This window comes from Macaca nemestrina, chromosome 1 (genome assembly GCF_043159975.1).
Source record: "Macaca nemestrina isolate mMacNem1 chromosome 1, mMacNem.hap1, whole genome shotgun sequence".
Taxonomy (NCBI): Eukaryota; Metazoa; Chordata; class Mammalia; order Primates; family Cercopithecidae; genus Macaca; species Macaca nemestrina.
In genome coordinates, this window is record NC_092125.1 from 2,119,047 (window position 1) to 2,130,961 (window position 11,915).

Sequence of the window (11,915 nt, forward strand, 5' to 3'; positions counted from 1 at the left end):
ATGTTATTTCTTTTTTTTCCCCCTTCGGCTGCTTTTAGGGTTCACATAATGGCATTTTGTTTAGTATATTTTTGTTAGGATTATGACTATGAAGGAATAAGGGCCTGTAGTATTTCATTATGCTATCTTGCTAATGTGCTTGTATAATTTTATGCCTTAGATTTGTAAAGTATGTTATCTAGTAAGTGGAATAATTTGTTGTTTTTATTTTTTCCAGCTTTGTCTTCTTATCTTACTGAAGACATTTTGCCAGAGCAGGGTCTGCAAATTTCATTCCAAAAAGTGATGCTGAGAAGATATGAAAGATGTTGTCTTGAGAAATTACGCTTAAGGAATGACTGGGAAATTGTGGGTGAGTGGAAAGGGCAGAAGGCAAGTTATAATGGACTTGACTTATGCTCAGCAACTACTCATAACAAAAACTTTCAATGCAATAAATGTGCGAAAGGTTTTAGTAAATTTGCAAGTCTAAATAAACATAAGATAAGCCATACTGGAGAAAAACCATTCAAATGCAAAGAATGTGGCAATGTCTCTTGCATGTCTTTAATAACAACTCAACAGCAGAGAATCCATATTGGAGAGAACCCCTACCAACGTAAAAAAGGTAGCAAAGCCTTTAATGAGCGCTCATACTTTACTGACTTTAAGAGAATTCATGTTGGAGAGCAACATTGCAGATGTGAAGAATGTAATAACGTCTTTAAGTCTTGCTCAAGTCTTGCTATTATTGAGAAAATTCATACTGAAAAGAAAACCTACAAATGTGAAGAATGTGGCAAAGCTTTTAACCTGTGCTCAATTCTTACTAAACATAAGAAAATTCATACTGGAGAGAAACCATACAAATGTGAAGAATGTGGCAAATCCTTTAAGTTGTTCCCATACCTTACTCAACACAAGAGAATTCATAGTGGAGAGAAACCCTACAAGTGTGAAGAATGTGGCAAAGTCTTTAAATTGTTGTCATACCTTACTCAACATAAAAGAATTCATACTGGAGAGAAAACCTTCCAATGTGAAGAATGTGGAAAAGCCTTTAACCAGAGCTCACATCTGACTGAACATAGGAGAATTCATACTGGTGAGAAACCATACAAATGTCAGGAATGTGGCAAAGCTTTTACTTGGTTCTCATACCTTATTCAGCATAAGAGAATTCATACTGGGCAGAAACCCTACATATGTGAGGAATGTGGCAAAGCTTTTACCTGGTTCTCCTACCTTAATCAACATAAGAGAATTCATACTGGAGAGAAACCCTACAAATGTGATGAATGCGGCAAAGCTTTTAACTGGTTTTCATATCTTACTAATCATAAGAGAATTCATACTGGAGAGAAACCCTACAAATGTGAAGAATGTGGCAAAGCCTTTGGCCAGAGCTCACACCTTTCTAAACATAAGACAATTCATACCAGAGAGAAACCATACAAGTGTGAGGAATGTGGCACAGCCTTTAACCACTCTGCACAACTTGCCATACATGAGAAAATTCACACCTGAGAAAAATCCTACAAATCTAAACAATATGGCATAGTCTTTAATACCTATTCACAACTTCACAGCAGAGTATTTTTACTGACTAAGAGTGTTACAAATGTAATGATTGTCAAAAGTCCATTTACAAACTGTAAGCCTTTGAGTGCACTAAAACGTTTAGGCTAGGAACAATACAAATAGAAAAACCGGTTCAACACCTCCACTGATATCACAGCTCTTATTGTACACAGAGGAATTTATACTGTAGGGAAACCTTCCAGTTGCTCAAACTTTATTCAACTTCAAAGACTTTGTATTGGAGAGAAACCCTACAATCGTAATAAATGCAGAAACAGCATTTGTTCAAAAAATATACCTTAGAAAACACCGGAGTGTTCACACTAAGAACTACTTTACAGATGCAGTAAATGTGAAAAAAATAACTAATCAAAAATTACATCAAAACACGTCCAATAATTGGCCGGGCGCGGTGGCTCAAGCCTGTAATCCCAGCACTTTGGGAGGCCGAGACGGGCGGATCACGAGGTCAGGAGATCGAGACCATCCTGGCTAACACGGTGAAACCCCGTCTCTACTAAAAAATACAAAAAACTAGCCGGGCGAGGTGGCGGGCGCCTGTAGTCCCAGCTACTCGGGAGGCTGAGGCAGGAGAATGGCGGGAACCCGGGAGGCGGAGCTTGCAGTGAGCTGAGATCCGGCCACAGCACTCCAGCCTGGGCGACAGAGCGAGACTCCTTCTCAAAAAAAAAAAAAAAAAAACACGTCCAAGAATTCACAGTAAAAAGCACTAAATCACTAACACTTTCAGATATTACTGTAAATCTGAGTGTTTATTATAGAGAATAATCCAAAGTAAAGTTAAAATAAGTAGGAGATTTACCTTTTGGGGAAGTTCTAATTACATTTAAAGTATACCTTTTGGTGCCAGGCATGGTGGCTCTTTCCTATAATTGCTGCACTTTTGGATGCCGAGGTGGGGGGATTGCTTGAGCCCAGGAGTTTGGGACCAGCCTGGGCAACATGGCAAAACCTCATCTCTACAAAAAGTAAAATAAAAGCCAGGCTTGGTGGCACATGCCTGTTGTCCCAGCTACTTCGAAGGCTCAGGTGGGAGGATTGCTTGAGCCCGGAGGTTGAGGATGCAGTGAGCTGATATCTTGCAACTTCACTCCCACCTGGGCAACAGAGCAAGACCCTGTCTCAATAATAATAATAACATAATAATAGTAAAGTATACTCTGTGCATTGAAAGAGTTTTAGATTTTTTGAAAAGCACATATTTATGTAATTCAAGTTTGAAATCACTTGATACCATGCCTTCATTTCTAGTGTCTATGTGAAGGCATGTGGCCTATTGTTGCTACATGAAAGCCGTGAGAGTTTCTTCTATATTTGGGCAGGCATCATTCATCTCCTTTTCTTTGGAAGATTATGGACATTGCATTTTAAGCTTCCTGAAGAAATGTAACCGGAGAGGCTCTTTGTAGTTGTAAGTGATTCATGAGATAGGTCTTCAGAGTAATATTCTCATTATATTTAAGAAAGAAACATTTAAGTTGTCTTTAGGCCATTGTATATTAAGTGATGTGTATCCTGCCACCAGCGTTGACCTATCTCACCTTAGTGTTATGGTTGTGGGTGACTAAAGGTAACAATACAATAGTGGGTGACATGGTGGAGTAGTATCTCTAATGATCCCTTCTCGCAGTGGCATTAAACTTCAAATAATTTGAAAAATATTGTTCCCACAAGTTACACTTTCATTCTGTTTGCTCTTTTTGTAATGACAGTGTCATTATTAGGGCTATAATAAAGCCCATATAGGTTTATAATCAAAGACCATATATTTCTGAATCTTAAAGGACTATTAACAAAGTTTTATCTTACATTTTTCTTTTAACATGTGACCTCTCTGGCTTGCAAAACATATACATACTTTTAGTTTTGGTTTATATGGAGATAAATATATAAATATATTACTCTGAAGATAATTGTTAGGTGTAAGAAATTATGAAGCAAGTAATATGTTTGAAGTAAGTACATACCTGTTTTCAGAATAAAAGAAAAATGTTGGAACCAAACATAATTTTAAAAGTATGGATAATTTATTAGCAAACTAGAAACCTCAAAAATGTTGAAGGCAGATCTGTTTTCAATGCTTTGTATTGAATGCATTTCTCTAAAATCTTATTGCACTTTTTTCAGAATTTCCCTGTGAAAATCCTGTTTTTACTTTTATGTTGCTTGTGCTAGAGATAACATATAATCTTCTTGTTCCAAAATTCATGAAGAATTTCTTACGTGATCTTCTCAGGGATTATAATAATGATTTTATGAAACTTATTGGTGCTTCCAAAATAATCTTAAGATGTGAGTAATTCCACAGTGAGTATATTTTCATTGTACTTAATTAATACATTTCCATTTTTCCATTATTAGAGAACACTATTCAAGCCAACTTTTTTTTGTTTGTTTCTTCCACTTTTCTGAATTGCAGTAATTGAGTTTATTGACTCTATTGGGCAATTTGTTCAGGTAAACACTTTGGAGGCTTTATAAGTTATAGGCTTATTTTGACATAAAAATGAAGTGAAGAAACATAGGGCAGTGCTAAATATGTGATAGATGCTCCATAATTAGCAGTAAATATTCCTGTTGGAGTGAATTTGTAGCTCCAGATAAGAGATTGGAAATATCCAGGATGAAGACCTGGCGTTGATTCTGCATGCAGAGAAGGGACTTCTGTACCCAGGCTGCACAGTTGACTCTCTCTAACGAGGAAATCTGCTTTTATTTCCAAATTATCTTTTTTTTGTGGTCTCTTTTTCTTTGTTCCCAACTACTTACGTATTCTAGCTCTCTTCCTTTTTTTTTTTTTTTTTTTTCCCCTTAAAAACCTGTGTTATGGCTACACTTTCTCACTGTTCTCCACACAATATGTCATTTTATATAGTACTTTGTACCTTCTAACAGGAAGTTTAGACTTTCTCTTTTTCTTCTTTTGTTTTTTGGGTTTTTTAAATTTTGTTTTGTTTTGTTTTGTTTGGAGACATGGTCTCACTGTGTCACCCAGGCTGGTGTGCAGTGGTGTAATCTCGGCTTACTGCAACCTCTGCCTCCCAGACTCAAGCAATCATCTCACCTCAGCCCCCTGAGTAGCTGGGACTACAAGTGTACACCCCCACACTTGGCTAATTTTTTTTTTAGTAGAGATGAGGTTTTACCATGTTACCCACGCTTGTCTTGAACTCCTAAGCTCAAGTGACTGACTTGCCTTGGCTTCCTAAAGTGCTGGGATTACAGGTATGAGCCACACCTGGCCTGGAAATTTGAAATTTTTTAATGTGATGATAGATTTTTGTTGGTTTGTTTTTTTGAGACTGAGTCTCACCCTGTCGCCCAGGCTGGAGTACAGTGGTGTGATCTTGGCTCTGCAACCTCCGCCTCCTGGGTTCAAGCAAGTCTCCTGCCTCCGTCTGCCAAGTAGCTGGGATTACAGGCACATGCCACCATGCCTGGCTAATTTTTGTATTTTTAGTAGAGATGGGGCTTCTGCATGGTGGCCACGCTGGTCTTGAACTCCTGACCTCAGGTGATCCACCTGCCTTGGCCTCTCAAAGTGCTGGGATTATAGGCATGAGCCACTGTGGCCAGCCAATAGATTGATTTTTAACTGGAGAGTTTGAGGTCATTTATGTGTTACAAAACTGACATTGTGATCATAGCTTACTGCAGTCTCAACCTCCCAGGCTCAAGTTATCCTCTCACCTTAGTTCCCTGGGTAGCTAGGAGTACAGCCACATGCCACCACACCCAGCTAAATTTTTTATTGTTTTGTAGAAATGAAGTCTCACTGTATTTTCCAGGCTGATCTCAAGCTCCTGCACTCAAGCAACCCCCTACCTCAGCCTTCCCAAGTGCTGGGGTGACAGGCTGAGCTGCCGCGCCCAGCCACACACAACTCTTTTTTTTTTTTTTTTTTAAGACGGAGTCTCGCTCTGTTGCCCAGGCTGGAGTGCGGTGGCACGATCTTGGCTCACTGCAAGCTCCGCCTCCCAGGTTCACGCCATTCTCCTGCCTCAGCCTCCCGAGTAGCTGGGACTACAGGTGCCCGCCACCACGCCCGGCTAATTTTTGTATTTTTAGTAGAGACGGGGTTTCACTGTGTTAGCCAGAATGGTCTCGATCTCCTGACCTTGTGATCCGCCCGTCTCAGCCTCCCAAAGTGCTGGGATGACAGGCCTGAGCCACCACGCCCGGCCAAGCAACACTCTTAATGGAGGAGAGGGATGCACTATCCATGGGCCAGAGAATTAAATCGGGCAGTTAGCATTGTTTGTTTGTTAAAAGAAAATATTTGAAAATCCTGACACAAAGTGTGGTGAATGTATAATTAATTAGAATAGGCCAAGCTTTAATAACATTGAACTATGTATTGTAAGCGCTATGTAAATAAACATGTCAGAATTTGGAAATCTCTGAAGAGCAAATGTATCTTAGAAATTCTTAAGGAGAGTTAATGATAAATGGATAATTTTGAATTTAATTTTCCATGAAACACTTAAAGCACACGTTATGTTTCCATGCAGAACCTATTTTTAAATGTGTACGTTATGTTGAGCAATAATAGAATGACCTCTGTGGATTTAAAATTTGAAATAATCTTTTTTTTTTTTTTTGAGATGAAGTTTCACCCTTATTGCCCAGGCTGTAGTGCAATGGCACAATCTTGGCTCACCACAACCTCTGCCTCCCGGGTTCAAGTGATTTTTCTGCCTCAGCCTCTCAAGTAACTGGAAGTACAGGCATGCGCCACCACGCCCAGCTAATTTTGTATTTTTAGTAGAGTCAGGGTTTCTCCATGTTGGTCAGGCTGGTCCCAAACTCCCAACCTCAAGTGATCCACCCACCTCAGCCTCTCAAAGTGCTGAAATTACAGGCATGAGCCACTGCGCCTGGCCTGAAATAATCTTTCTTTTAGATTTATTTTTGCAATCTTGGGAAATTTTTTAATTTCTTCCTATATTTCACTGGGTGCAGTTCACAGTCCATAGTCTTCATTCTTAATCACCTAACTAGCCAACTGCTTGGTCATTCACTCTAAAGACATCTCAGAGATCATGGTAGCTTTTGGATTAAAACATTTCCTCGGCCGGGCGTGGTGGCTCATGCCTGTAATCCCAGCACTTTGGGAGGCCAAGAGCGGGCAGATCACCTGAGGTCAGGAGTTCAAGACCAGCCTGGCCAACATGGTGAAAGCCCGTCTCTACTAAAAATATAAAAACTAGCCGGGCGTGGTGGTAGACGCCTGTAATTCCAGCTACTAGGGAGGCTGAGGCAGGAGAATTGCTTGAACCCAGGAGACGTAGGTTGCAGTGAGCCAACACAGTGCCACTGCACTCCAGCCTCCCTGACAGAGTGAGACTCTGTCTCAACAAAACAAAAAACAAAACAAAAAACAAACCAACATTTCCTCAGTGATTTTGGGTGCTAAATTCTTTTCTATGTTTCTACAGTAGCCAAATTGGGACCATTAGCACTGCCAGCTTCTTTACTGTTTTCTATACCATCACCATCAGGAACAGCAACTCCAGGTACCCCAAGCTTAAAGTAACAGTTCTAAATTACTTTGGTCGTTCCCATGTTCTGTGCTAGGCCTTGAGCACACTGGGAAATACCTGAGTTCCTATACTGATGACGGACTAATAGAACAAAAACATCACAAAAACTTTATTTTTGAGTCTTTTCCACTGAGTTTATGAGAAAAACAGAAACATTTATTTCCCAAATAGTCCCAAATATTATATATTTCAAAATTTGGGAAATATTTCTTTCAATATTTGGGAAATAAAGATGTCTCCTCAACCTACTGATTTTGTTTTTGTAGATATATATCCAGTAGTAAAATTGCTGTATCATATGGTAGCTCTATTTTGAATTTGTTTTGCAGAAATCATCATACTGTTTTTTACAGTGGCTGTATTAGTTCACATTCACACCAACAGTGTGCTAGCATTTTTCTTTTCCCACACTTTTGCCAACACTTACCTTCTGTCTTTTTGATTGTAGTCATTCTAACAAGAGTGAGGTGATATCTCATAGCAGTTCTGATTTGCCTTTCCTTGATGATTATTGATGAACATTTAAAAATATATGTGTTGGTCATTTGTAGGTCTTTTGAAAAACATATTTAGATATTTTACCCATTTTTAATATCTTTTTGTTATATAGTTTAAGTTTTTATGTATTTTCAATATTAACCCATCTGACATATAATTTGAATATTTTTTCATTCTTTGGTTGTCTCATCATTTCATTGATTGTACCTGGTGCTGAATAGAAGCTGTTTAGTTGAAAGAAGTTTCATTTATTTTTACTTGTGTTGCCTGGGATTTTTACATTAAATCTAAAAAATTATTGCCCAGACTATTGTCATGGTACTTTTACCTTATGTTTTCTCATAATAGTTTCAGAGTTTCAGGATGGCTGTGATGAGTATACAATGATGTGAACGCACTTAATGCCTCTAAAATGTACACTCAAAAGTGGGTAAACTTGGTCGGATGCGGTGGTTCACTGCTGTAATCCCAGCAGTTTGGGAGTCTGAGGCTGGTGGATCAATTGTGGTCAGGAGTTTGAGACCAACCTGGCCAACATGGTGAAACCCCGTCTCTACCAAAAAATACAAAAATCAGTAGTGTGTGGTGGTGTACACCTGCAATCTCAGCTGCTTGGGAGGATGAAACACGAGAATCACCAGAACCCGGGAGATGGTAATTGCAGCGCACTGAGATTGCGCCACTGCATTCCAGCCTGAGCGACAGAGCGAGATTCTGTCTCAAAAAAAAAAAAAAGTGGTGGGGAGCAAATCTTAGAGTTTGCATATTTCATTACTGCTTTAAAAAGTGAAATTAACAGCTTTAGGTATAACAGCCAAATAGTACAGGTCTATAGGAAGTGACTAAATGTATCATTTTATAAGGATAAAATCAGTCTTTAAAGGCCATTTAAAAATATATAACTGATTGATAAATTATGTATTCAAACACAACATAAGATTTTTTTTTTTTTTTTTTTTTTTGAGACGGAGTCTTGCACTGTTGCCCAGACTGGAGTGCAGTGGCGCGATGGCTCACGGCAAGCTTCGCCTCCTGGGTTCACGCCATTCTCCTGCCTCAGCCTCCCGAGTAGCTGGGACTACAGGCGCCTGCCACCACACCCAGCTAATTTTTTTTTTTTTTTTTTAGTGGAGACGGGGTTTCACCGTGTTAGCCAGGATGGTCTCCATCTCCTGACCTCGTGATCTGCCCGCCTCGGCCTCTCAAAGTGCTGGAATTACAGGCGTGAGCCACTGCACCTGGCCAGCATAAGATTTTTATGTGAGTAATTGGGAAGGCTTCTATAAATATAAGGTAAAACTTAACAAGTTATTTAGAATGACATATTTTAATTTTTTTAGAAAAATTAAACAGTCAAATTATAATTTAGTCATGGGGATAATTCATTTTAAAGAATACTCTAACAATTATGAGCAAATTATATGAAACAAAAAGATTGCCTAAAAATAAATTTCTCAACCATATTCATAGTTTAAGAAATATGACTAGATTTGGAATGAGAAATTCATTTAGATAATTTCACCTAGCGAATGGGTAGTAAAGATTTCAGTAACATTTCCGAGGCTGTCAATGAAAAATAATTTTCAAGGGGCTAAAAGTAGAGGAGAGCTGAAGGAGGCCTCAAGGATCTGTGTGGTATGATGCACATCCTTCCTTGAAATGGCAAAATCAAAAGCCCAGTCCCCTGGTTGAGATTCTTCTAATTAGGTAAATTACCCAGGATGCTATCCTGGCTGTGAAAAGCAGAATCAGGAGAAATGAGGGCTGTATTCTAAGTCTGGGTGTGGTCCCGTACCCCTCAAACCTCCATTGTCACTACCACCATCTTCTCCACATCTTCCCCCATATCACCCCCAAAGCAACAGGAACAATTCTAAAAACAGCCCCCCCAAAGGACCCTATTTTTGAATTATCTCCCCTCTTGGATCTCAGTGTTTCCTCCAGGTGTGTTCACACAGAGCAGGTCTCTAGGATCTGAGACAGATTCCAGAGGAAAGACTTCAGATCCTAGCCCAGGTTACATGTGTATTCCTGGAATGGATATGTACCTGACTTCTGTAGACTTTGAACGGTCGTCAGGCTTCCAAGGTGAAACCATAGAAGTCCAACACACATGACCTCGTTTCTCACATTTGGATAAACAAGACCAGAGTCCACTTAAAAGCATTCATGATCACTGTGTATCTTACTGCATCCCATGCGGGCCACTGTCTTTACTGGAGAACATCATCGTACTGTGCGGCCAGACAAGTTCTTCAAGTCATTTCCCTGGACAAGCGGCTTTGGAAACACCTGAAAATTTGCAACAAAAGCAGACCAGACTGCTGAGTGAATAACATGAAGGAGAGGCCCAGCAACCCGTTATCCTACAGCCCTCCAGGTGGCTCCAGCCCATTCTACGTGCAGCAGCCTCTGCAGTACCTAAGCCATAGTTTATCCTGAGTTAGTGTAGTCATACTAGGAATACACCATACACATGTGGTAACATTAGAGTTGGACTCAAAACTCCGAAAATATGTGAACAAAAACAGGTCTGACCGACTCCACAGGCTTTATTGGTTTCTTGCTCTTTCCCATCTTCCTTCACTGCTTCCTTCTGTTCCTGGGATCACCCCCTTCAAGTAAATCACTTTTATGTGTCGCATCATCATAATGCAAATTAAAGCACTGTAATTTATTGAACATTTTATCAAAATGTAAAACATTACAAAAGATTAACAGGTTATGTTTGATTGTGGGATTGAATACTACATTCTCACTGTTGCGTTTGATCATTTTCATTACAAAGTCATAAGTAATCAAATGATTAGACAGCTCTTTAGTTAAATGTGTAAAGAATAAGCATTCCATCTGCATACATAATTGTGAATCTGGGATGAACGTCTTCTGAATTTGAGGGTTTTTTTTCATAACGCCCTGTTCCAGTGCACAAGGTAAATAGGCTTTTTGTCAGAACTCATGACAGTGCAAGTAGCAGCAGCCACTGCCAGTCGTGTTCTCATGTGTTCTGCTGTGCTACAGAGAAATGTTTCTGCTTATATTGGTGGCCAAGTGATAGCGTCCTGCTCAATGAGATTCAGAGAGAAGTGCCTGAAGAGGTTGGCCTTCTCTGAGTTAAAAACACTGGTTTTTAATAAAATTCTCTGTGTCCTCTCAGCTTCACATTTTTCTCCTTGTTGTTGTGTGGCATGTGGTTTGATTGCCTGGAGGTGGATCAGCCAACTTGGGCTCGCTCGAGCACAATGACCAGGTGTAGACAATTTCAGAGACAGGAAATGGAAAGAAACTGGTAAACTATAATGTCACTGCACTTCTGTATCAGTTCTGCTGCCCAAGTACGTGAGAGTACACCTTATATATTCTGATACTATACAAAAGTCTTTTCTTTATAGTTGAACACAAGCTAATTGCTTCAGAATGAGAAGTATGAAAGTTTTTAGAATCAAAATGAAATCACCAATGTCATAAAAACTCTGACAAATAGACATGCTGGAAGAAAGTGTTCTTAAGCTTATATGCCTGATAACAAAACCATCCTAAAAGACTTTTTAAAACCTTATCCTTTCGCCGGGCGTGGTGGCTCATGCTTGTAATCCCAGCACTTTTGGAGGCCGAGGCAGGCAGATCATGAGGTCAGGCTTTCGAAACCAGGCTGCCCAACGTGGCAAAATCCCATCTCTACTAAAAATACGAAAATTAGCCGGGCGTGGTGACAGGCACCTGTAGTCTCAGCTACTCAGGAGGCTGAGACAGAAGAATTGCTTGACCCCAGGAGGCGGAGGTTGCAGTGAGCTGAGATCACGCCACTGCACTCCAGCCTGGGTGATAGACCAAGACTCCATCTCAAAAACAAAAAACAAAACAAAAAAAAAACGGTTATCCTTTCATAAAGACCTTCACAACCTTGTACAAAACATTTCTATCGAGCCATTAAAATACCATTGGGCACTGAAGAGTAGATTTATTTGGGCATATATGAAAGTTTTTGTTAGCTGGCACAAAGCTGTGTCTTACGTTTATATCTGGGGCTTGAGGGAACATAAAAAATGCTCGTAAACTTTGCAAATGACAGGGAACTGGGAATGATAGAAAATGTGTGTAATTGATCTGAGGTGGACTTCGTAAGTATTGATATACTTTAGATATGTGTCCCTGCCCAAATCTCATATTGAATTGTAAATTTATAATGTCTAAAGTCTAAAAAGTAGCTGCTTCTCATTCTGGTTTTCTGAATTTTATAAAGGCAAATAAATTTTCAATCTGATTTGGGGGTCTCTTATTTGGCTTTGCATT

General features: G+C 39.6%; 1 protein-coding gene across 5 annotated transcripts in view; it reads left to right on the forward strand.

Moving 5' to 3' along the window:
* LOC105474715 (zinc finger protein 695) overlaps window positions 1-10,103 on the forward strand; it is a 73,217-nt gene extending 63,114 nt beyond the window's left edge. For 4 of the 5 annotated variants that reach the window (XM_071073180.1, XM_011729542.3, XM_011729544.3 and 1 more), the window contains one exon: window positions 218-10,103. In XM_071073180.1, coding sequence (XP_070929281.1) covers window positions 218-1,506 — 1,289 coding nt within the window. In that variant the 3' untranslated portion in view covers window positions 1,507-10,103. The remainder of the gene's footprint in view (window positions 1-217) is intronic. The other variant, XR_011609981.1, reaches the window with a different exon arrangement.
* Window positions 10,104-11,915: the final 1,812 nt, after the last annotated feature.